This window comes from Tyto alba, unplaced genomic scaffold, assembly GCF_018691265.1.
Source record: "Tyto alba isolate M040663 unplaced genomic scaffold, T.alba_DEE_v4.0 Super-Scaffold_10, whole genome shotgun sequence".
NCBI classification, from domain to species: Eukaryota; Metazoa; Chordata; class Aves; order Strigiformes; family Tytonidae; genus Tyto; species Tyto alba.
The window spans coordinates 9,304,927-9,331,564 of NW_024881262.1; the positions used below are offsets into that span (position 1 = coordinate 9,304,927).

The window sequence follows — 26,638 nt, forward strand, 5'->3', positions numbered from 1 at the left end:
ATGAGGCTCTTTACAAATGGCAAGGTGCATTCCCTCTCTAGAAATCTAACAGGCATTTCCCTTTGGCTCTTACGGTACCATGTGCATCCTGATATCCAGCACTTCCTTCCAGGAGATGCAGAATTGTCTGAATTATGCAATTATTTGATCTGTGAAGGTACCTGCCATGTTCCTATGTGGACTAGGAAACAGATGTGAATCATTCACTCCCAGAGAGGAGATTTCATTCTTTGTAATAGAAGTGAGCAGAACTTGACAACTCTTACACAAAAACTTCCAAGGTTTCAAGATTTGCTTTCATTCCAAATTTGAAGGAAATAGAGTCTCTTAAATAGTTGTGAGATTGCGCTGAAATGTCTATTTAGGGTTTGAAAAGGTTAGGATAATGAATCAGATTGCTCCCTCTTTTATCAGCCATGACCAGAGGCACTTGAATCCCTTAAACTATCCTGTTCAACAGATAGTCTATTTACTGCTTTGCATTCAGTGCAGATCTGCACTGCATTGAAGAAAAAAGTATTTGACCATGTTTTTACTAGCAGGAATTTTAAGAATCAGGATGAGGTAAAGGAGTAGAAATTCCCCTTCCCTACAGATTAATATTAATAAAACTACTGAAAAGTAATTAGTAATGCCTTTTAAAATAGATTAATTTATAGAACTAGTTATATATAGATATGTATATATATGGTGTTTATATTAGAATTTTCCCTTGTGTTCTTCCCACAAAAATCCCTTATGAATCCATGATTTGGAAACATACCAAATCACATTTCTGCAGATCATAAGCAAGCATATAAGTGGGTTTAGGTCTTACGTTCAAATTCTGCTGCTTAATTACATATTTGTAGTTCACACAGAAGTCCATCGTGTGCATGCTCCACTTAAAAAGCTGATGAATCGCTACGTGTTCAGTAACCATGCTTAATGTCTATCTACACTGAGTCAAAGGTGGAGGAAAAATGCAGTGGGGAGAAGACCTGCTTTGCTATAACATCTCTTAACTCATCATACGCTACTTGGACACAGGCCAGGACCCAGCTGTTATTTTCCAAGTATAAGCAAAGATTTGCTCGTTTGGGCCAAATGGGCTTAAGTCCCAGATACAGCTTTCGAAGTACATCCAGCATGTGGGGTTTCTGAAACTGGTACAGCAAAGCTGCGCTGAGCAACTGGATCATGCACAATTATAGCATTTGATAAAATGCTATAATATTGCCATGACAAATAACAATGTCAATAGTGGAGCAGTTTAATGTCCTTGAGGAAGAGGACCATAAATACTACACAGTTTTTGTTAGAGGCCTAAGTCTATTTCAGCTGTTGTTGGTAGCAATTTTTTCATTGACAATTTTCAGTGTCAGGAGGGTTAAGTTAATATTGACCATATCTGAAAATCTGGCTTTAGATCAAGACTCCTAGATCTAATTTTAACTCTGTTTGTTACGTGACTGGTACCAATCACCTCATTTCAATGTTTTTGCTACCTTAATGCTGGTGAATTACTTTGGATGTACCAAAAGTTTTCAGACAGTTAAACACATTTAACACATTCTCAGATCATCTGCAGCAGTTATGTGGAATGACAACCAGGAAAAATGTTTGTACCATCTGACTACTTCCAAGCAGAATATTCTGCATTTTGTCAAAGAGGCTATTTTTACTCTTAGTATTTAAAAATATGCTGAAGCAGTTAAACAAATGGGAGGCAAAGTATTTCCAGGCTCTACTTCCTATGATACAGAGAAAGGGGGTGGAGTGGGGGTGTACTTTCCAAACATTCCTGTCTAATTTCTAAATTTATCTATTTTCATAACTTTTAGAATAAAATTTTGCCTGTCCTGTACTGCTAAAAATTAATTTGCAATGTGTCTTCTTGACCAGTGCATAAGAAAGAAGGGTTCTTTGGTTTCTCTGTCTTTGAATTACTGCATCAACATATTCTTCAATGTGAAAGACATGGTAAGTTAAACTTATGTGCTAACTACATAAGATTTCCTTAGCTGATATCTTCTGAAAACAAAATTTGAAATATGCCTTTTTAGTAAAGTTTAGAGATAAAAAATGTATATCAAGGCAAAGATACTCTTTGCGATTTGAGCGAGTACCAAATAAAATGCATCTGAATGACTCAAGCTCCTAGATCCCAATTTAAAATGTAGTTTAGGCAGTCCAAAAGGGATTTAGGCACATCCAAAAGGGATGTCAAAATAGTGACCCAGTACCACCACAGGTACAGAAAGGTTTCTGTCTGATATTCATGGGAAACACAAAGCTGGTGATTCTGAACTATGTTTTCCTAGGTTAGAATAAATTAATCCCATCTTCTTCCTCCTGTTGTCACATAATTTAGCTGTAATATGGTCTGATGCTTCATAATAGTGTATTATACAGCAGATGGCTCATGTGACATGGTGTTGTAAATAAAAAGATGCTGAGAAGGACAGCTCAAAATTTCTTTTGCATAAGGTCACAAAACAGTGTGGAATCTGCAGTTTAATCTCTGCATCAGGGAAATGTAGAATAAAAAAATAAAAGAATTGCTTTTTGTCCATCTCTGAGACATTTCTCAGTGGGAAGTTTTTGCACTTTCTTGGTTTCATTTTTATTTATTCTAACTCATTACCAATAGGATGGTGGATGATAAAACAATCATTTTAACAGAATATAGGTACAGGATGGATCTGAATCCCCATGATGGCATTTTTAAAAAATTCAAAAGTACTGATCTTTGGTAAAACACAGGTAAATATTAGAAAGATTATGTTAAAACGTATTTGGTATGGCACTTGGAAATCATGAAGACTTTTGGCTATTTGTGTTTTCCTCACATGTATAGCAAAGGGCTGAGGCAAAGATCAAATCCAGTTTCCAGAATGACAGAAAAGGTAGCAAAGTCTGCAAGTACCCAGTCACTGCAAGTGATTCTGAACCCCCTCTAGTAAAAAGACTAATTTACTTACCTCTTTATTCTTAAAAGATTCCCCAATGGCACAGATATCTTTAAGCCTTCTTAAGAAAAAATTACCTCACAGATCTTCATTAATCTCAAAGTCTGACATTTTAAAAACATTCCCAAAGCTCTAAAGTGAATACTGGGTGGAGGATAAAGTTTGGTGTCTTCATTTACTGAACTGTTAATTAATTCCTTTCAAACTAGGCCACAAAGAACCTGAGATTTACTTCCTTTTCTTGATCAGTTTTCTGGCTAATCTTATCACTTGAAGCTTTCTCAATTGAAGAATATTACTGAAACATCTGAAGCCTAAAAAATGAATTTTTGAATTGTATCTATTCTCTGCTTAAGAAAGCACTAATCTTTCTGAAATGGGCTGCAATTTATTTCAATCACTCCAGCTTTCTTACTACTTAATTTTAGCTAGGATGAAAATTCAACTCTTTTCATATGCAAATGGAAATAACTGCTCTATAAGGCCTTGCAGAATCCTTTACATTTTAACTACCTGGTCCAAGTTTCTATTTTAAGTGGAAAGAATAACTTAATACTGCCAGCTACAGTTAGGGAAACATTTAATTAGATTATTTTTAATAGCTGTTTTTGAGACTACATTAAAGCATTTTAACAACCTGTCTTTGTTGACTCAAAATGAACTTTTAATGTACAGGGTTTTTTTACATTATATTCTCCTCCTTAATTTACTCTGTAAAGTAATTCAGTAATGTTTTATAATCTGTTGTTGGTCTCGGATCATTTTTCTCTCTATTGAATGTCTGGAAATTCCCCATCATACATGATTTTGGGCAATTGCAAGAGTACTGACATCATTTGCTTAAGCACTGACTGTAATGCAGAGGTGTTCATCAGGTTCCCTGTGTGGCAACCACAGATTACAGCACAACATGTCCCACCTTAGGGATAAGTCTGCAGTGCAATCAGGAACATCTAGAGCATTTCAAGCAATGGCAATTCGAAAGCAGGTCTCTCCTTTCCTGCCAGGAGCAAATGCATATGAGGTGTGACATCAAAAAATCTATTGTGCATCACCAGCAGTTGTTTATAAAGAATTTGTTTGATTCAGAAGAATAATGTACTTGGAAAATACAAAAAAAAAAAAACATTTAGTCTATACTTTATAGAACAGCTAACTTACTGATTGTGTCCGTTTTAGCCTTGTACACTGAGACAAGAAGTTTTTGTGTGCAATAAGATCATAAGAAACCATAGTAGAAACCATGCAGTCTTACCTTAGCATATAATGAAAAAACCCTACAAATCAATTTATTAAAAAAGAAATTCTGTTTCTAGCTAGAAGCCAGCACATGATGTAGGCCTAGTTTTGTTTGTAAATCAACCGATAAAATTCAGAATAGTTCAACTGTCAATACCAGAATTACAGTGTTATAAAACTTGAATTAGAGGAGTAATAAAATACAGACACTAGAATTTAAATCTAAGCCCAAATATCCCTAAAGTGTTCTAGATGTTTGGGGACTAATTAGACTGCCGCTCATGCTAAAAATAATCAGTTTTGAGGAACTGGTTTCACAGCCTCATCCTTTCCACCCTAAAAACTAATTTCAGTGGCTATTACATAATTCAGCCTGAAATTTTGTCCTTGGTGGGATGCAGCTGTCTTGGCTCTTTGTGGCAATGGAATTTTGAAGGGTTACCCACTAAGCCCCTGAGAAGATATGATGCTCAAGATTGCTGGGTTTTTGTTTGGTTGGTTTTTCGTTTGTTTATTTTTTGTTTTTATTTAAAATATTAATATCAATATTAACAATATTAATATTAATATTAATATTGGATTCTGTTAAAAAAAATGCATGACACTTTGTCTCTAGACAGGATCAGGATTTCAGTTGGGACTAGTAGTATAGGACAACACTCAAAGAGGCATTTTTCATGTTGGAAAAGTAATAGTGAAAAAAACAGAAATGCAATAGGAAAACTATCCAAATACCTGCACCTTTTCAAACTAAATTGATTTGCCAGGAAATGAGAGTACTCCTGTGTTTAACATTCTGCCACTAATTATAAAAATGCATTGGTGCATGGTTACTGCTATACGTGCAGTTATCTGTTATAGCAGGTAATCATTCTGTTTATCAATGATTCTGAATTCCACTTTCACTGTGGAGAATTGGTTTGTGTTCAGCTCAAATAACTGATTGCACGCATTCAGTTGCTGGGAAAAAATATGTTTCACTCTTATACTTTAAGTTTGGTAGTACTTAAATTTATGGGGAATTTTTCTTGGCCCACTTACTATAGCAATAAAAATGGAGCTTGAAAAGTTAGTTCTGTCTAATCTTCATTTATAGCTAAAGTTTGGTTGTTTGTTTTTGTTTGTTTGTTTGTTTGTTTTTTTGGTTTTTTTTTTTTTTTTTTTTTTTTTTTTTAAAAAAGAGAACTGCTATTTTAAATCAGTAACCCCAGGAAACACATCTTTTCTCTGCTTTAAGTTCCAACTTTCTCTTATAATTTTGCTGCAAGATGAGTAAGAAATTTGTAGAACATTAGCTGAAAATGAAAAGAGTAAATGAAGTAATACCTCGACAGCTGCCTTTGCTCTTTCAAATTCCTCCTCCAAGGAGTGGTTTCTGGAGAGAAGAGGCCCTCCCCAGCGTTGCTCCTTAGTTGATCGTGCCTAAAAAATAAAAGCATAAATCAGAAAGGAATGATATACTCTCTGCCACATTTCTGTGTTATCTCCTTAATTGCCTAGAGCCCCAAATAACCTTTTTTTTTGGGCAAAACTAGTTTTGTCCCTGAATGAATTCCTCTGAATTCTCTTACACTGTAGCAGAGATCATTCCTCATGGGAAGCAGAGCAATTTATCTTTTCCAGACTTTTATTTTCACTCAGGATGCATGAAAGATAAAGAGACATCCGAGAAAAGGCGATGTAAAAGTTGGGCTACAAAGAGAAGAGTTTTTTGTATAAGACTTTTACCTTCTTTTGTATTATGAGTATGGAAATGCATTCAACTCACTGTGCTCCAGGAAGAAAATACCTAATTTTCACTGTAAATTTTGTGGTTTTCTTTTAGGTCCTGTTTTGGGATCATATTGGAGTGCCAGGTTTGCTATGGATTTCACTGGAAGGACAAATGCTTTTTACAGTCAGAAGCTCTCTGTTCTGTGCCTTACTATCAGTTGATCCCATTGGAAATACATAAGAAGTTTGTCCCTGTTCTTTTATTAAAAACATTTTATTTATTTTTTTTGCACAAAAGGCACAGTACAAAACCAAACAGTATTCAGTGATGGTATAGAAAAGCACAAAGTAGCCTAATCTTGCTAAACAGAGCTCTGACTGCTAATCCCTTCCCTCATATTTGTCAGAGGTTAAACTCATTAGCCATTTGCCTGACCATGGTCCCAATTGCATTAATTTACATGATTATATTTCGGATGACTGTACTTATAATATTCAATTTCAATGAGCGCCACATTGCTAGGAGACTAATTTTGGTCACTTCAGACTGATTGGGCTGTGTCTGCAAGTGTTGAAATGTGCAGTGCTGGGATGAAACATCCAATACATCCCCGGGTTTTCATATAAGTAATGTGCAATGCATGGTCAAACATGTATGTCTGTGTGTGTGTACGCACATGGTTTTTTACCTGGAAAGATGACGTTTGTCAATCTAGCCCTAAATTTTCTGGTTTGTTCCTGAGTCTTTGGTGTCTCAAGTATAGATTGATGAGTGAAATATATATTGGGTTGATGATACACATATGGTTAGCAAAGAATGATACAGCACAATTTCTGTGAGAAGCACGTAGTGGTGGTGGGCACTGTGTGCATTCTTATGTGTCAGCTTCTGGACATTGCTGCAAGTGACAGGAAGCTCAGAGCATGAGGAAAGGTCTACACTAAGGATCTGTTGTTTCTGCTTTCACATCTACTACCTGTGCTCCATGTTGTTGGGAAAATATTTTTTTTCTTTGGTAAGGCCAGGAAGAGATTTCAGGTTGGCATTGAAAACATACCAAAACCTGATCCTATACACAAAACAGTTATTTTACTGATTAATAGAATTCAGTGCAGAAGAAATAACAGGTTTGACTTGTCTATTCATCTATATATCACATGACAGTATTTGTCACTCAGTATCTGCAGGACGAAACTGATGTTCCACAGAGAATAAACTGAAGTTGTCTGGAATATATGTTTTTGAGGAAGGTGCTTGGATTTAATTTAAAGTTATCAAGAGACTTTAATTTTATCACTTTGTTTACAAGTTTGATTGCCCTCCTTTTTTCTCTTATTAATTTTAATTTTAGTTTCCAGCTATCACTTTTTCCAGTAGTTTAAAGCCCTTTTCAGTACTCCTGATTTTCTCTGTGGAAAGCTACTGATGACTTTAATCAGGTTTTAATTGTCTTTTAAATGATATGCAGAAATTGAGATCTTAAATGATCTCATTAAGAGGCATTTTATTCAGATTTCAACCTTTTTTGTTTCTCTTTTACTCTCCCTCTTTATTTTTTTATAGCCATACAGACAACCAAAGCGAACCCTGTGTTCCAGTACCTGTCTTGCCATTTCTCTATACAGCAATCAAGTGATCTCCTGTCTCCCACTAATTATGCCAGCTTCTACATGCTCTTCTTGCCACAGTACTGCACAGGGAGCACTTATGTTGACATCCTCGTACACTCTGAGCCATAGATTCTTTTCAAATTGCCTTCCAGCATAGTGTTGTAAGTAGACCCTTCATTCTCATTCTGCGATGTATGATTTTTCAAGTGACTGTACTGGAATATGTATTTATACAGATGTCTTGGTCACCAGCTGATTTTTATTACTCCTTTATTTACATTTTTTTGCATTCTACTCTTGCATCATATGCAAGTTTTATCAGGAACAGCTTGCATATTTATTTCCAGATCAATAATACTGAAGATCATGGTTTCTCTTTGGAATCACAGAAAAACCTCCATGTGATTACAATTCCTAGTAAATAACTACTGTTCTTGAAATCTTAGGTTAGCCAGTTTTAATCTAACAGCTGCTTTATTCATATTATATGGTGCTAGCTTTAAAATCAGAATATGGTATGTTAATTTAAACATCTTACAGAATATCAAACAGCGACACTTTTCAACCTGACCTGTAACGTGATCAGGGAATTAAATTTGATTTCCTTGACATAAAACTCTGTTGATAGACATTAATTATGTTCCAAGCCTTTTAATTATTTACGAGTTGGCTCTTGCAAACTGTTTGATTACTTCCACTTTTTAATCTTTTGTTTCCAGTGACTGCAATTTCTTTAGGTCAAGGACAATATTGTAAATCATGATGTTCAGACTGAGTAGTACTGTAGAAGGTGAGAGTGAGCTTGTTGGGGCAGTAGAGAGGTGAGGGGGAAGAGGACAAGCAGCACAGAAGTCCCCTCCTCCTCCACCATACGTCAGACTATACACATTGTCCCCACAGAAATACACTTTGTCCTCCATTAAATGCACGGCCAGAGGGAAGAAAGAAGTAATTAACAAAAGCCACATAAGCTGCATTTGCATATAGACAATGCAGAGTCGTATTCTGAGTTGTGATATCCAGAAATGAAAGACCCCACATATAACAAACATGCTGCCTTTCACTAGTGCAGGAAGAGAGGGGATGGGAATGGAGTGCCAGCACTGGAGAGCTTCACATCTCCAGCTGGTGATGGGGTGGGACTCTGAAGGTGCCTCCCTGAGGGGAGCCCAAGGTGGGGTATGGGTCAGGGTGGAATGGGTATGTCTGAGGCATGGACACTCTGCGTGCACTGTGGTTGGATATGCTCACCACTCTACAGTGGAGGTGCTGTAGCTGATCACTGGCTGATGTCTTCAGGGACAAAATCTTCCATTCCAATGCATTTGCACACACTTTCCTGCACTTGTAGTCTGCTTATGTGCTGTTGGACCTTAACTGTTGGTGAGAGGCTTAAATTATAGTCTTAACTTTTGAGCAGGTCTTCAAATAATGACCTAAATCTGTCCCTTGTAACTCTTCATTTAATTAGAGTAACTGGCACATCCAAGGAGAGCTAGGGCCATTATTCTTACTGTAGCTATTTGGAGAAGTGGGGAGTAAATTTTGCATTCTAAATATTATTGCCCCAAACTGCAGATTTTTAAGCTTTACAGGGTTTGAGCTATATCTTTGTCTAAGAGTGCTGACATAGTAGAATTAGGTACAGTTTTTTAGCATGTCAGGGTTTTTGTGTATGCGTTTTGGGTGAGCCATAAAATATCTGAAGTGCCCAGGGAGGCATTTAGAGACTTAAGACATGAGCAGACTTTATGCATATACAATTGAACATATTATCTCCCTCTGCGGTTTGTAATTATAAGAGAAGAAATAAGCATTCAAAAAACCCCAAACACTGTAGGATATCTCAGTACTCATAAAAGCATAGCAAGGAACTTGCCAGAATGGCAGATAAAAGAAAGAACAAAGATACTTTGGGGCAATGCAGTTTGAGTTGATAATAGGTACGGTATGATGTGAGTAGAATACTGAGAAGCAAGATGGCCACATCCAACGACAGCCACCATGCTGTTGCCCATGCCAGCCTTCAAACACATTTCTTAATAATGCAAAGCTTGTCTTTGTGATTTTGTATTGGCATAATTGCTGGTAAACACAGGATTTGATTAAATTTTAATGAAAGTATGACCTGGTTACTTAGTATTTCACTTTGAGGAATTAACTCTAACATGTCAAAGATGGGTGATGAGGGTGATTATCTGAGAAACTGCTGATGGAAAACTGCAGCAAGTTTGACAAGATGAAATCTTTAGGGTATGGCAGAATCTGTTGCATGTGCAAAGGTTGCCCTTAAGTGAGACAGACAAGATCTATAGAGGACAAAGTATGGAAAACTTATGCGTTGATAAAAGCTCTAACATGATTTCTTTTACAAGCAGATTAAGAACTTGGTCAAGATGGATGAGCCTCTTTGTTGGGAACTGACAACTTTGGCAGTCCACATATAAGCAGGTTGAAGCAGTCAGTGAATACTAATACTAAATTTCTAAGTAAACTACCTAGAATAAGTACACAATCTTACTTCAGGCCATTTCTCTGCACTACTAATTACCAGTTTAACAACGTTTCATGACTTGAATAGATCACAAGTTTGAAAAAAAAAGCACCTTATGATAAAACAAAACAAAACATGAAATATACCAATACATCAGATAAGAATTTTATACTCTGCTTTTTTTTCAAGTTGGCTGATTCAACTTCACACTTTTTTTATTTTGAAATACCAGTCATTTTACAAAATAGTATGGAGCCTCAACTGACTGAATTTATACTGAATTTAAAATGTGGATTTTTGCTTCTATAGTTATTCTAGTGGAAGATAAACAGGAAATAGACCATATAAAGTAGAGAGTTTATATACTAATATTGTAACTGCTTTTACAGAAAGCCACAGCACTTAAATTCTGAGACCGTCTACTTAATTTACACACATCTTTGTTGAGCACACACTTCCTGACATTTAAATCTATTAGGCTGAGGAACAGCCTCCTAAAAAGGGGTTAGAGGTACTTAAAGATAAGCTGGACAAAACACGTGAAAACACACTGTCCATCTCAAGTGGATGATATTATGCAAGAGATCTTTTCCATTACTAAGATGTATAAATCTATTGCACAGGAAGGAAAGGTATCATGCATTACAATTAGTGTTAGTATTTCCAAAGGGGAAAAAAATATCCTGTTTGTAATGTAGAGATGACAGTGAAGTAAAGGAGACTTTTTTCCCTAACGAAGACACAGGAATGGATCCTGATAACTGGGTTCTATTCCTATTTTCTGCAAAATCTGGTGCATAATCTCAGGAAGATATTTGGCATTTCAGTGTCTTATTTTTCCATTTTCAAACAAGGCTATTATTTTCCATTAATTTCCAGATTTTCCATCTGACAGAAAGGTTTTGAAGTCCAGGCCTAAAAATAGCTATGGAAGAGGGGAAAATTATTTTCAACTAAAAGTTAATCCACCAAACAACTCTCTCTTGCCCCTGTTAGTGGCATTGGCTGAACTTGAAATCTGTCAGTTAAAAAATAAGAAGCAGGAAAGAAGGTCTATAAGCAACCTGATCTATGTGAATACATATATAAATTTGTACATATATATGCATACATACGTATCTAAAACCATACAACTCTAAGTAATCATTTCCACAAGGTCCTGTCCAATACACAATATGACAGCTGAATTGGGCAAATTTACAAACCTTCAGCCCAAACCCCTCCATATTAGAGTTCCTTTTTCAGCAGAAAAATGGCCTTTGACCACACTGCTCTCCCACCTGTGGAGACCAACTGCTAATGAACATTGGTCTACTGATTCCTTCCTGTATTCCTTAGCTATTTCGTAATTCTGGGGATTCCTGGTTGACAAAGAGACCTTGAGAATAGATATATTACAGGGAGAGGGAACTATTAGAAGTTTAAATTTCAGAACTGGAGGAAGAGAAAAAATATGATGCTGTAAATTGTAATTTGAAGTCTTTCTGAGAATGTTACAGTTCACTGCAGTATTAAACTCTGAATGTTTGAGGTGCTGACATAATTAAGTTATTTTCATAACATCTTAATTTGGAATCTGTGAGAAGATTCAGCTATATGAATCTTTTAACTGATGATCCTGAAAATAGCCCTTAAATAGTTCTTCCAAAATGTGAATGGTTAGCCAGTGGGACAATTCCTACTTGCCTTTTTATCGTTAATAAATCTACCAAATCCTCTTACCTGTGTTGCAGGTGCAAGTTCTAATTCTGACGTCGAGTCAGAGTCCAAGGCACTCTTGACGTTAGGCAGCTCAGACTGTGATCTGTTTTCTGTGGACCTAGAAACAATGCATCAACATACTCATCACTGCACACTAGGACGTGCTGCCTTTTGTCTTTCAAGTTCATAAGCACATACTGATTAATTAGGTTATTTCTTTTAACTGAATTGGTTAACTTGCAGTTATCAAATGTGCCTGGACCCTTCTCAGTGTTCCCTCTCTTACGCTTCTCAGTCTCATACAGACAATAGTTAATACAACAGAACAGAGTTGGGCCTGACTCACCAGTAGAGCCCTGAGTATATACTGGCATGAAATGAGTCTAATGGAATGAAGACTTTGCCTCTACCACTATGTTTCTGTTTCATAGCCAGGCAAAATGAGGTTAGTCAATGACACAAGACTTTACATGCAGTCGGTGTCTAAAAATAAACCACCACATTACAAGACTTCACCTTAGCATATGTGCAATTTTGTGCCACAATATCCTGTCATTCTTTCTTCCTAGAAAATAAAACCCTGTAGACCAAAATCAAGTTAACTGAGCAAAACTTGTGTAAACCTGTAAGTTAATGAAACACCAAATAAAGGGCAGGTTAAGATAGAGGATAAGCATCATTTGGTCAGAAAATTGCTTCTAATGTATGAAAATGCTAATTATTGTTATGCGTAATGTAGTGAATGAATGTTGCTTACAAATCAGGAAGGCAGCAGAATTAATCTACGTGAACTGTTTCCAAAGGCAAAGTCCAATTCTTCCATCTTTTACATCCCCTGCCATTTTTGTTGAACTCTGTGAAAGAGGTAGTACTTGGTTTGGATATTTTATCTTGCCTCTTCCAGTTAGACAGAGAAATTCTGCCCTCCTGGTATCAAAACCAAAATACACTGGGTATCCAGTGACTGTCAAGTCACTGCCAAGTATCATTTTTTATTAATTTTATTCATGTGTTTGTAGTTGGTTTTGGATCACTGCATGCCTCCGTAGAATTCTCACCACCATTTATTTAGTAATTGCACCTGTTACTTTTCACAACATTAAAAATTGCTGGGAAAATGTCATTTTATAGTGTACTTGCTTATGATACATTATCAAAAATGCCTGCTTGAACACATTTAATGTGATCATAACAGATTTAATGACTTGTCATCAAGCAAGAATTTCTGTGAATTACGAAAGCTGGCCTGGAAATATTTCTGTAAGAAAAACACAAAGTTGTACCATAAAAGCTCTTTTGATGGAGCTCTAGATGATGATGATGTTCGCTCTGTAGAAGGGTGGACCTTGCTACTCCTGTCTCCATGAAAATTGACATCATCCCATTTCTCTATCTGTGTCTGAATATCAACTGAAAAATAAGAAAAGAAAATACAAATCTTTTAAAGAAACTACTACAGAAAATTTAATCTTCTCTGCTAAATGTAGGTTATAGAAAAAATGTTGCCATCAAATGCTATATTTTAGTGAAGGCCCAGTACACAGAAGCGTTGTGCCCCTTTCTACCTGATATTCTGTGAAAATATTTGGGAATTCACAACATTTTTCTGAATCTATTAGCATTCACAGTCAGAATGTCAGTGGAACTCTTGATTTAAAGTCGGTGATTTGTATGTAATTTTGATCTGTTGATAAAATTACACTAACTATTTGATAGTTTGGGATATTTTTAATTTCCTAATTGTAGTTAAATTGTAAAAATAAAACTTCTTTTAGTGACTACCATTTAAAATTTACTATGTAGGCAACTGATATTATTCAATCCTATGTCGGACTTGCTTTGCAAACATCAGATGTTCAGCTCCTGTTTGAAGATGAAGTTCTCTAAAAGAATTTCTGTGCTGATGAATGGAAGATTGGCTACCTTGGTATAAATTACATTTACCTTGCAAATTTCTCAGTTGCAGTGCAAGTAATTTAGTTTGGATGGAAATAAATTAAATTCACCTTTTCTAAAGCTCATCTATAGATTATGCTTGGCAGGATATTGAGTTGTGTGGAGGATTTTTTCCAATCTGTATAAATATAGCTCTTTTGTCAAGAAGGGATTTTTTTTTTTTTCTCCTATGCATAGATAAAGCTGTATTTAAAAATATGATGTGTATTTCTGACATCTGCAGTTCTGAAAAGAATATCCAGTATGGGCTGCCTCTAATTTATGTTCTTTACCAGCCTCTCTTGATACCCCTGTAGATTTTTCTACCTTTTTATCACCCTGGCTAAATTATTTTTTAACAGAATCCTTTCAAAACTTTATTTGCACATTTTGTGACAGCTTAATGGGTATAATGGCAAAGGGGAAGGCAAAATGTGTTCACAGTGTTTCAAGTTTGAAGTGTTTCAAGTAGTTTATAGTGTGGAACAGAGGTTGCACTCCCTACTAAAATGTGGTGCAACAAAAATTCTGGTGTTGCTAGTTATTATGTGATAGCAGCAAGGAGAAACCTGTACTAAGCAAGGCTATGTAGCACTGATAAAATAGCTACACTCTTACCTAAATCTAGTGAAGACTTGTCTGAAACTCTGACAGCCTGGACTTTCTGCTCAGTATCCACACTGATAAGGTCAGAATTGTCTGTCTTCTTTCTGTGGGTTGTAGCTTTTAAGCCTTCACTTCTTGATGGATTCTCTGATTTCTTTGCTTTGTTTTGGGTTTGTAAGACAGGTTCACTAAGATCCAAGAGATCCAGACCTGTTGATAATACTTAGAGACAAAATGTTAGAATTCAGTGTTGTTTTAATTCAAATAGCTCACTTCTAAAATTTTGTTTTAATTGGAAAAAAAAATACTAATGTGTTTGCATTTGACTAGAGTAGATGTATATTCTCTGGCTAAAGTTGATGAGCAGGGTATTCAAATATGACTAGGGATTTCAGGTGCTTAACTGGATGCAGTTTAAAAAAGCTTGATTTGCATAGAAGGCTTTCCCTCTAAAAATCTTAAGACATCTTCGGTTTTAAGGCTGTGGCCTTAATCCACAAATTTTCTCATGTTGTGAGAATTCCCTGTACAGCTGAGCTTTAAGATAAGATTTGGTTTAACCTTATGATTTATCAGGTACTGGTAACAGCTGCTTATGGCACTACTGCTGTGCCACCTGCCATTACAGGAAAAGTTGAAAAGTAGACAGCTTCTTGGGTGCACTTCTTGGGTCATAAAGGAATAATGGTATCTTTAGTAATGGTTTCTACTGTTGTTGCTGTTTGTCTTTTGGGAGATAAACATTGAATATAATTATAAATTCTACTGCTATTTCTATTAAGGACTACATCTGTGTAAAAGGCATGTTCAGTCTCAGTTCTTCATTTAAAAGTTGCTTAAAGAGTAACATTTAAAATTCTTTAGAGCATAAAAGATAGAAAAAGTCCCTCTTTATCATTGTTTTATAGGGCAGGTGTTTCTGACTGATCAATTTGTATTATCTCTTGCAGTGCATTACCTATGTTATTGGTAAATCAATGAATTTCATCAATCTTCATAGAATAATAAATCTTTATTTTGTTATTAAATAAATCTACACCCCCTCCCCCAATCTGGTAGATATTCAAGGCAGATATAAGATCTACAGATACTTACATTTTTACAACAGATACCGCTCAAACAACCTGAAATATTTATATTCATTCCTGTAATACCTTTAGCCATGTATAAAAGGAAAATATATTATTCACAATTGTTATTTGATTCAGTGTTGCAGTTTTTATTATTAGAACTTCATATTGCTCTAGACACATATTAGTTAGATGTGAAGACAATTACCCAGACGTCAATTATTCATTTAATAATTTGCATCTATATAGATTTTAATTAAAAAGCTTCTAAGAAGCCAAGTCATCTTCTGAGATAGCAATAGAACATAGTAGTGCTATGCTGATTTTATTGTATCTCAGTTGATCTGCTCAACTGCTTCGATTAATTTTGCACATATACCAAATAGGAGGAGGCCAATTTCTAAAAACACTTCCAAGGGACAATATACTTCAAATATAATTCAGTATAATTCAAAAGGCTTTCAGGATTCACTCTCACATTTTATTATCTGCTCTACTATCTCATTGCAACACAAAGGAGTTAAGAAATGTGTCCGATCCTTTCACTAGTAAAGTGTCCAAAGTCAGCCTGGATAATCTGTTTTGATATCTCTTCCCTTTTCTCTGGCATCCCATCCAAGTTTTTATGAAAGAATATCTTTCTGAAGTAAGGAATGGGTTTGGTTGAAACAAGACTAAATGTGGCTTTCCCATAGGTTAAAGTTTTGCAAAAATGAAGATTGAGAATTGGTCAAACTGATATGTACTTCCTGTTGAACTTAAACAAGTTCCCTTTAATTCAACCCCAGAGATCTGCTAGAATACATGTGATTTGGATCACATCAGATTTGCCCTCAAGTGTAACAAACAGTTTTTCCTACTAATAAATCAGTCGATTATAATTTAATACCAGCTTGTAATTTTGCGCAAATAGTGACAAATCAAGAAGTCACTTGACAAAAAAGTACCATAATAAAGATAAAACTAAAATTATTTATCTCTAGTGAAGGATAGTAAAGAATTTTGTTTACCTGCAGTATTTGATGTTACAGGCCTTGCAACAGCTTCTGGTTTAGTTTCACAGAGGAAGTCATCAATGGAGGGGCTCAGAAGGGGTCTGCTTTCTTGTTGCTCATTCACCAGCTAACAACAAAAAAACCCAGGGTCACAGAGTTTTTGTTGGGATGCAGAATTTAAAGAAATAAAACATTTTCTCACAATATCATGTGCTTTATTTTTGATTGTGAGAAAGTAAGATACTGCAATTAGAAGATGTACAAATAGTTCTGGGCTTAATATAAAAAAATTTAGTCAGTATTCTGGGGCAAAATCATATTCTAGTTCTATAAATTGCATGAAAATAAAGCAGCAGGGTGATTTTTGCATAGCAATTATTGCATACTATTGCTCATAGGGCTAAAGTATGCGTGACCTGATGTAACTCCCTTCAAATCAATGGAGTGAAGTTGGCCTTCTCTCACACCAGGAGACTAAGCAGGGTCTTTTTATTATTTGGAAGTGGTCTTTTTTTCACAAGTAACGTGTCCCCACAGAACTTCTGTAATACCATTTCATCTAGCAAACATGCATTAGCCCATTAAACAATAACCTGCTGAGACAGAAAACACTTCTCTGCAATACAAAGACATACAAATGACAGTGGATGGAGCCTGGTGAATATATGAACTTCCTGCATGAGTTTTGACTGTGTGAAGACTCATAATGCAGGTTTTTTTAATGAGCATTATTCCCTTTTTATTGTAATTGCCTGAATGCATTTGTTTTCTGCTACCTAACAGAAATCTCTGTATTACAGGCTATTTCATAAATTAGGGATTAAAAAGACAAAACAGTCTCAGAAATAAAAGTCTTCTCTCTGCAATCTATCTCTGACTGGAGGATCAAGACCTATGCTGAGCTGGATGGATGTCTGATGGCGTGGCCTGAGTTTACTTTATCATTAATAATGTGAAAACATGGTTTCCCTCTCTCTGTTGTTTTCATCTGGAGCTATTTCAGCTTTACTTTTACCCTGTCTGCTCTCCTTCATTCTGTTTTTATTCTTTTTCCATTGTTGACTTTTCAGAATTTTCTCTCAGATATATTTGAACTTTTAATTTGGATGCTAACATGGACTAAAACTGGAAAAAAAAAAAAAAAAAAGTATTTACTCATCCTCATTTTATATTTGTTAATTACTGGCATTTAGCTACCCCAGTAGCAGGATTGTCTCTACAGATATTACAGCAAAACAACTTAGATTCACTGTTGTTCAGTACTTGATTTCTGTATTGCAACGTTACAAAAAAATACCAGACCTATTGAAATGAAAAGTCCATTATTTTGATGTATCAAACATTTAAGCTGGTACCTAACCCTGAATGACTGTATAATATGTGTACTTACTCATTTGTCTTACTTACAGTTTTGCACTGAAATACCAATTTACATGAGTAACATGGAAGACAAATGAGTGATTGTCTGCCCAACTGTGTGTAGCAGAACATGCAAATGTGGGCACTTAATTTAGAAATCTGGCAATAATACTGCCCCAAACTCTAATTCTACATAAGCTAAACCCAGACTGCAGATGCACCTTACAGGTGACTTAATCATCTGTTTTTTTAACTCTGAATGGATCGTGCAGGTTGCTGTCTCAATGCACAGAAGTTACTTGCTTAATTTGGTAAATCTCAGCATATGATTGGAAATGGCATTTATACCAGCTTCACACCTTTGATTTCCATTAAAGATGGCTGTACAGTACCCACATTATTTCCAGGTCTATACTTTTACCTAATTCTGATGTTTAAGGCTTAAGAGGATCTTTTTTTTTTTTTCTGTTTTTGGTCTGGTGACAGTTTTTACCTATTTCTATTGGAGAAAAAAATAAGATGGATGTATAGTTAATTCTTCTCCCCATTACTTTTAATATTTTAATGTTTTTTATGGTGAAATCCAGCTATCAGCAAAAATTGCTTGAATCCATTTTTCTTTTTACGTTTACACATCCCATTCTAGGAACTAGCACTAGTAACAGCTGCCGCGCTTTTGCAACAAGTTGCATATTTGGGTGAACATGGCATCTAGCAGAAATATTGTCAAAGTCTGTGGATCAGCTGAATCTCCAATAATCTATTCTGTGATATACTGACAGCATAAAGAAAAGTCATACACCATTTGGAGGGGGACAGGAGGGAAGAAAGAAGTTCTATAAGAATTACTGTAAATGTAAAAACTTCCTAGGAAATATTCTGTTTCTGTATCTATAAGAGTATATCAATAGGGTACTTTTTCACATAAGGTTTGGATACTTATTGAGTTTCCCATTACATTCCATGGAAACTTTCTTCAATAGGAAAGAAAGGGGGAAGGAGGGAACGAAGAAAGACCATGAGAACTAAAACAGTCTAGATCCCTCACTGGAGACAGTGAAGAGTAGAAAATATGAGGACCAACCATAAAGGCAATTTATTGCCCAAACCTGTAGCTGGGTAAAGAGGATAAACTCTGGGAAGACTAGCAATGTTAAGAATCAGAATTGCGGAGGGAAAGGAGACTAGAATCAGCAAAGGTCTGATTTTCTCACAGATTCAACTGAAGTATGAAGTAGTAGATGTCTGGCAAATATTTTTTCTTTTCAAAGCTGGATATCATGTCCCTAGAAATTTCTTTGTTATGTTTTTTATAAAAGGAAGACCTGCTGAGCAACAGGCCTTTGTTAGTTTGATACCAGCAGTGTATTGTTCAAAGTCCTTTGACAAAATTTGACCATCAAACTGAGAGAAGCTTGGTGGTAATATCCAATTCATCAATTTTGCCAGCAAACACCAAGATTTAATTTTTACTACTGTGTCTTATTTCTGCTGCATTTGCAGAATTTTTGTTTAATTAGAGAACAAATAGGTTCCTCTTCTCTGACTCTCTTACTTTGTGAACATATACACTAAATTTACCAGAGATGGGCCACCCTATTTGAGTGTTTCTTCTTTATTCCCACCAAAGGAATAAGCAACATATTTTACAGGGAGACTAAAAGAGTTTGACTTGCTTAGATTAACAAAATGGAGACTGAATAGGAATATAGTTATTCTTCATGTATACATAAAGGGAGAGCAGTTAGATGACATTGGTGGAGGAAAGTTATTTCAGCTATAGAAAACAGCTGGCACAACAGTAAGAGAGATCTAAACCAGCCATGAATAGATCTGGTCTGGGAATTAAAAGAATCTTTCTAACTAGCACAGCAGTGAAGTGTATGAACAGTATTTTTTTTAGGGTAGCAGAACAAAAAGCCTACCTATGTAAAAAGGCTTTTGACAAGCTTTCTGCATGGCTGTTTATGATGTGATTGCTTTTGAGAAGTGGACTGTGGCCCAGAGGATCCCTCCTAGTCATGTGTCCTATGCTCCCATGACTAAGGACTAGAAGCTGTAGGAGTGTCTTATTAAAAGGATTGTTCCTGTGAAAAATAATCTGCTTTCAACAGAAATATCTGGGTCAAAACAGATAGCAAATACATGATCAAGTCTACTAATTCTCAATAAATACAAACTACATATGTATAGCAATAGAACATATTAGAAAAATGTGATTATCACATGAAGCAGACATTTTGTGATGAATCAAACCTTAACAGGTTAAAGAGTACCATAAGCTAATATTTTTGCTGTAGGTAAGCAGGCAGTGGGGTAGGTTTCTGACATTACTGTGTATGCAATGCCAGCTGGTAAGCCCTTGGTCTCACACTTTGAATTTGATTTTGCTGCCTCATATATTGTACCAAATTTATCCCTAGTTTAACTCTGCTCAAGTTATTAGAGTTATATCAGGCATGAATTTGGAGTAGTGCTATAAAACATTCATGAGATGAAAACTATTATCTATATTAAAGTAATAATTTATGGTTCTCAAGTACCTTTCAGGGTGAATATCACAGAATGCTTTAAAACATTAATGAATCAAGCCTGGCACCACTGCAGAGCTGAGAAGTATTATCTCTACATTGCAGACAAGAGGAGCAAACCGAAATTAAGAAAGGCACCCAACATCACCCGGCGCCAGAGGAAGCAGCACTGGGAGCAGGAGCCAGGCAGCTGGTGCTGCACTGCCGCACAGTATTTATGTCTGTAATATTTGTACACAAGCCAAGCTGTATAGACACAGCCTGTGAAACTGTTGATTTACAATTACTAATTTAGCCAGTGAGTGCCATAAATTCTCATAATGTCTCTAAGAACTTAATTTTTCTTTATAAAATTCATTTTAATTAAAGAAAAAGCCCACACACTCCTTTAACTGAAGGTTATCTAAAATTTGTGGAGGGTGGCATTCCCTACTACTAATACATCTGAAGAGACTCATCCATAGTATAAAACAGTCCTAAATTCAAATGAATTTTCTGTGACTGACTTCTGCTGTTGAACAGCAGAACTGAAAAAGGTGGGTTTTCTCACTCCAGTACTACCATTGGAATTTTTTGGCCCAAAAAGCATATATGTGGGGCTTTTTGGTCCATTGGGAATGATAGTGGGAGAGTCAAAAGTGTCATCTGATGGCTGATATCAGCCCTACTGCCTAAATACACCCAAAGCAATAATTATTTAGCAGAGATCTGAGGTAAGGCACAGAAGTCAGGTCAGGCAGTGGCCATGGCTGTGCTGGAGGTCATGTCTGCCACATTTCCCCTCAGCACAGGCTGGGCAATCCTGCAGCCCAGGGCACTGAGGGGAATCACCTGGTCTCCATTTTCTGTGCTCTGCCAGACACCCCATCCCCAGCTGTCTGCACTGATTCAGCTGATGTAGTTTATGAACTGAAGATGCCATTGCTGTTGCATTTTCCTTTCCCTGGTGTTCTGGTTTGGCTAGTGATCTACATGCTGCCCCAAGAACTGCTGTGAGAGGAGGAGCAGGCAGTATTGGAAGTTTATGGCGGTTTCCTCTCTGGGTGATCCTCAGGCCTGAAGGGTAAGTGGGAGCCCAATAAATGGTCCTGGTTTGGGGTCAAGAATTTCCAACCTAGTCAGGCCTGGGTGTGCTGGGGCAGGAGGGGAGACATCGCTGTTGAAGAGGTGCAGGGCTGTCCCCCTGAAAGGGAGCCGTGGCTATGAGAGGGATTTCTTCCTTCTAGCCACTATCCAGCCTGGTCTTAGCTTCCCTCAGTCGCCCACTCAGCACCTCCTCCTGTGCTTTGCAGTCACCACTAAATCCTCCTGGGCCTTGTTTTCTCCCCTTGCTCCCATAGAAGCTCCTTGCATGGTGTAAAACACCTTCCCGAAGCCTCGGGCCCTGGGCCTCTCCTCAGGCCTGGCACTGCCCTATGGAGCCTCCGTGGGGCACAGTGAGGGCCCAACTGCTAACAGGATGGTGGCTCTTCTGTCCTGTAAATACTTGTTTTCTGCTCATCTTCGGGGCTTTTGGCTCATGGTTTTAATGCAGGTACCTCTTGTGATGCTGGTGTTGGTGGTGGTGTGTTTTGCTATGCCAGAGAGTGTGAGATTATATATGTATAACGCAACTGCTATAGTTTTGATTTTGCTTGGCTCCCAGTCTATGCCTTACGTTGCAGTGAGAGAGTTATGAAATATCTGGGGAGTAGTCTGATTTAAAATAATGTAAAAAAAAAAAAAAAAAAAAAAGGGCAGGGGTGGGCAGTTGACAGGGCTCTGGTGTGAAAAGTCTCCACAGAGCAGCTTAGTTTGGTCTTAAGGCAGAGGGAGCTGGAGCACACCTAGTGCTCAGGGGAACAGCTGAGATAACCAACTTCTTTCCTAGTGTCACATTTACAGTTGATAATGTTCATCTGCACAACCTGCCCTGATCATGGCTGCAAGTGCTTTGTCTGCTCTCTCTTCCTAGAGTGCTGGGCTTATGCTGTGGGAGTGCTGGAGCGCACTGGAGCTTGTCAGTAAGGTATGGCCCTGACATCCCATTTTATGCACTCCATTACTGCATTGCTGATTTTGATTTGTTTGCGCTGCACAATTCATGTTGTTTTGTTTCTTTTTTTAATGTTAGTAGGGCATAACATAATGCTAGTCTTTAAGATAAATTATTTGGAATTTAAACTGGGGGGTTCCAGTCAGGCATAAGTGGCTAATTAGCACTTATGTTTTGAGCACATAGTGAACTAGTTCTCTTAAATTAAGTGCCTAAATTCCCCCCATGTTCAACAGCAAGAGATAAATGCCTAGAAAAGCAACTCCAGAGGGAGATCCTGCCTGCCTAATTTAGGCTGTTCCTTGTGAGGCTTTCAAAGGCACCTAGGTTTCCAGCTGGCTATATATGGAATTTATTTTAAAAGGACTGGTTCAAGAGGCACCTAAAATTTAGATGTAATTAGCTACCTAAGTTAGTTGGATCAGATTCTACCCATTTTTTCACCTGAGGCTGATGGAATTATTCAAGGCACTAATTTAGGGTGCCTCAAACTACTAATGGGTGGTTTGGGCAGTTCAGTAGCAAAGCTGCTCCTGGGCACTTATACCTTTTGCTGTACTGTCCACTCAGTGTGCTGGTGAGAGCGTGGTTGGCCTGCTGACTGCATCAGTAAAATGCTCTGACCTAGAAAGCTCTGGGTGTGCTAATGAACATGTGAAGAAAACAGGAACCTTTTAACTCAGATTTTCTATGGGGGAAATTGTATTTTTGAACTTTACTCTGAGCAACTTGTCTGCTGCTTGGGTGAGACTGGACAAATTGGTGAACAAGTTAGATTAATCAAAGTAGGTTGTAAGTGTTATACTGTTATTTTAACTTGACCATAGGCATCTGCTAAGGCACCACCTAACTAATTATGTGTATGATACATAATGATCGTTTATTGATAGACAAGTTCTCTGCATACATGTGGCACTAGGATAAGAGAAAACAAGTGAATTAATTTCCACTAACTGCTATTTCTAAGAACTGATAAATGGGAATCACAACTAGAAATTGAGGTTATTGTTCTCTAGAGCATTACTGGAAGTACTGGCCTGAAAGTTCTGTCTGTGGATCATTATCTTAGCAGGATAAGAACTGGAAGAGCTCCTTTTCTGCTTGCTGAGGGAGGCTTGGAAAGGGAACTTCAGACAAAATCACTAGTCTCATGCTAGAGGCTCAAGTTATATGAGTTATGTTTTTCTTCACTCACTTTCCTAGCATGTTTATAAATATTTAATAATCAAAATTACCACCTCACTTTATTTTATTATTGTATAGTGTGATCACTACTTTTGAATTCTTGCATCATCCCTGTACCAGGGTGATACTAATTTTTTCTTTGTCACTCTAATGTGAATTTATGTCCCAACAAAACTGACATGTCAGCCAAATATTTGGTTTTCACAAGAACAGAGAATCAATTCACAGTGTGCACAGTATAACTGATTCCCACCTGACGTGAATTGTGGGAAGCCCTAAAACTGCAACAAACTCATTTCACCCTCCTGCAAAGAGCACTTTGGTGTTGCTGCCTCCCTGAAGACTAGTCTGGCTCAGCAGGTGATAACCGGTACTCTGGTGATAAGTAGTAGGAAGTGTGTGGAGTGGCCTGTGAATCAGAGGTGACAATATCTTACCTGAAATCACACAAGCCAAGTGACCCCCTGAGGCTTGATCCAAACTGACAGAGAATTTGTGTGAAGTCAGAGAAGCTGTGGGAGGATTACTACAGACACTGTATTGGATATTTAAATTCACATGCCAGCTGTGTTGTTTAAAACCTATGCTTGATGTCTAAATTGGTAAATAGCAACATGCTTATGTCGCGTCTTCATTAACAGCAGTTGCATTGCCTGATGATAACTCTTGCTGTGATTGCTGTGTCACAGTAGCATCCTATCTCTGTCTGGAAGTTTTGACCTATATGAGTTATGGTGTATTGTTGCAAGGTAGAACTAAATATCTCACACTTCACCATCTCCTTCCCTTTGTTTCTCTTGGTCTGGCTAAAAGAAACTAAACATGGGAATTGTAGTTGTATCTGTCTTCTGCATTTTGGCCTCGTTCCAACAAAGCACTTAAGTGTGTCCTGCAAAACTCAAGGTTAAGCATGTGCTTAACAGTCTTGGTGGATCAGAGCCATGGGGGAAGGGGAGGAAAATTGCTCTTGTCATATTTTGACTGGGACTGACAACTTGGCCTTTACTATTCATGTAAAAATGTAATTTACTGTAATTCTGTTACATTAATAACTGCACATTCTATGTACTTTTTCAGTGAAGGAAGCTGTTTACTAAAATGGAGTGCCCCCCTTTCCTGGGTGTTAGAAGTTTTAATTTATTTATTTATTTTCCCTCACTTGGCTATGCCCGGTCTTTGTGGTGTTACCCTGCGATTTGTTTTAGCCTCTCTCCTTCTCCATATCACTATCTGAACCAGAGAACTGCTCTACAGTGGTGATCAAAGGCAAAATTAACTCACTGACATACATCCTTAGAGATCCTTGAAGTGATATAGTCAATAAGAAATTACAAAATATTCCTTTAAATAAATTATTTCTATAATGTTAGTTTATGGAAGTACCTAGTCTGTACTCCTTAAATGGCCTGCTGGTTAATTGAAGGACTAACAGATCTGACAGGTAAGCTGAGTAAATGCAGGTTGGTAAAAGCTTGCAGAACAGGAAGGCTACAGTATTCAAAGTTATCTGTTGAGAAAGCTCTGAAGAAACCTATACTGTAGAAGGAAGTACAAGTGTCATGGCAGCATCTACAGGGAACAAATGATAACTCATGATGCTAGATTCTGGTTTCTGTATCATTCATTGAAATTACTTTCTGTGTGGCAAGTTCAGCTGAAGAAGAAGTCTGACTTTGAGACGTACAGTTCTCAAATTCTTTTAAATAAAGTGCAGAGGACAGAAACTGGAGGAGTCCTGTTTCCTCACATTGCAGGGATCAGATTTGTACTCTTGCAGCATCTCTGGGGGCAACTATGATGATTGCTTACAAAATATTAGCAATTTATTTAATGTTTTTCATCAGCTGAAAGTAAGGAAGGCTGCTAGCATATGGAACTGAGCTGCATGTACAAATTCTTTGTGAATCACCAGTGATCCATAGGATAAGTTCAAGAGTTCCAGTAGTAGTGGATTGTGTACAGCCTCATGCACTATTCTGAGTATGGTACATAATCAAATGTCAATTTAGATGAAATATGCACAACTGTGGCTTTTTTCAGACCAAATCTTCATGCTATACCAGCATGAAGACTGTAAAGATGGAGATGAGAGAATCAACAATATCAAGTAGACCATGGCTTGTCACAAAATTTAATTTTTGTAAAGCTTTTGCCGTTCCTACTGATCTTCAACTGTGTTGCAAAGGTCCTTTGTTCATTTCCCATGCAACAAAACTCATCTTTTACTGTACCCTTGCTGTATCTTTGCATTTAGGCTGTAATTACTTTGAAATCACACAGGTTTTTCTTGTCCTTTCTGTGGATGTTTCTTTTAAAACAGAGATCTGTAGCATATCTAGAGTAAGGCTGTAGTTTTGGATGCATTACTCTGGGCAGTCAGTCATAGGAAGCAAGTTATAATTTCTTGTTAAGTTATACAGTCTTTCTCCATAAGGATCTGTCATGGTGTGTGTGCTTTGAAATGTATTTACAGATTGAAAAGCTTGAAACTCAAAAGCTGTCTGTTTGTGATTTTTTTTGGACTTGCAATTCAGTAGGACAGTTTCACTGTGCAAATAGCAATTGAGTATAGAACAACCGTAGTACATGGCTTGAAACTCTTTAACAGGATAGTATATTATTACTTGGAGTATTCATGAATGAAGAACCAACACATTTCTGAAAATTAATAAACATTATTAAAAAAACAGAGTTAAACTGGCATAATATATTGCTTACAAAAGATGTCCAAATCTTTCTGTGCTTATGGAATGGTAAGGCATTTTAAAATGTATGAAACAGTATAGTTAATTTTTTCATAAAATAAAAAATTACACCATCTAATCCCATGGTAATTTCAAATTAAAACTGTTATGTCATGGAAAAATGTATTTAATTTATGTGACAGAGAAATCTGTATAACTTTAGGCAAGCAGCCAATTTTGACTTTTAAGCATATTGTCAAGGCAAGTTTATTATACTCATGAGAATATTTCTGCTGAAATTATGCGTACTGCCCTAAAAGCAATAATAGTGTTGAACAATATTTAACTTAGAGGTAAGGAACCAATTAATATTTGCACTGCTAAGCATGTAGTTACAGATTTTGTATTTTCTTTTTTACTCTTGTATTTACCCTGTTTCAATAATATATGGGAAAGAATTATCAGTAGGACCAACTACTCAAAACTTTTCTCAAATCTGTCTCATGTGATTTACTATAAAATACTGCTA

The 26,638-nt window shown here is 36.8% G+C and overlaps 1 protein-coding gene across 9 annotated transcripts in view; it reads right to left on the reverse strand.

Annotated features, from left to right (window-relative positions):
- Positions 1-26,638, reverse strand: part of PEX5L (peroxisomal biogenesis factor 5 like) — a 114,281-nt gene that overhangs the window by 15,087 nt on the left and 72,556 nt on the right. For 6 of the 9 annotated variants that reach the window (XM_033006408.2, XM_033006404.2, XM_033006406.2 and 3 more), the window contains 5 exons: positions 16,331-16,442; positions 14,263-14,472; positions 12,993-13,119; positions 11,731-11,827; positions 5,517-5,612 (listed from right to left, as the gene is read on the reverse strand). In XM_033006408.2, coding sequence (XP_032862299.2) covers positions 5,517-5,612; positions 11,731-11,827; positions 12,993-13,119; positions 14,263-14,472; positions 16,331-16,442 — 642 coding nt within the window. The remainder of the gene's footprint in view (positions 1-5,516; positions 5,613-11,730; positions 11,828-12,992; positions 13,120-14,262; positions 14,473-16,330; positions 16,443-26,638) is intronic. The other 3 variants (XM_033006409.2, XM_033006410.2, XM_033006413.2) reach the window with 1 other exon arrangement.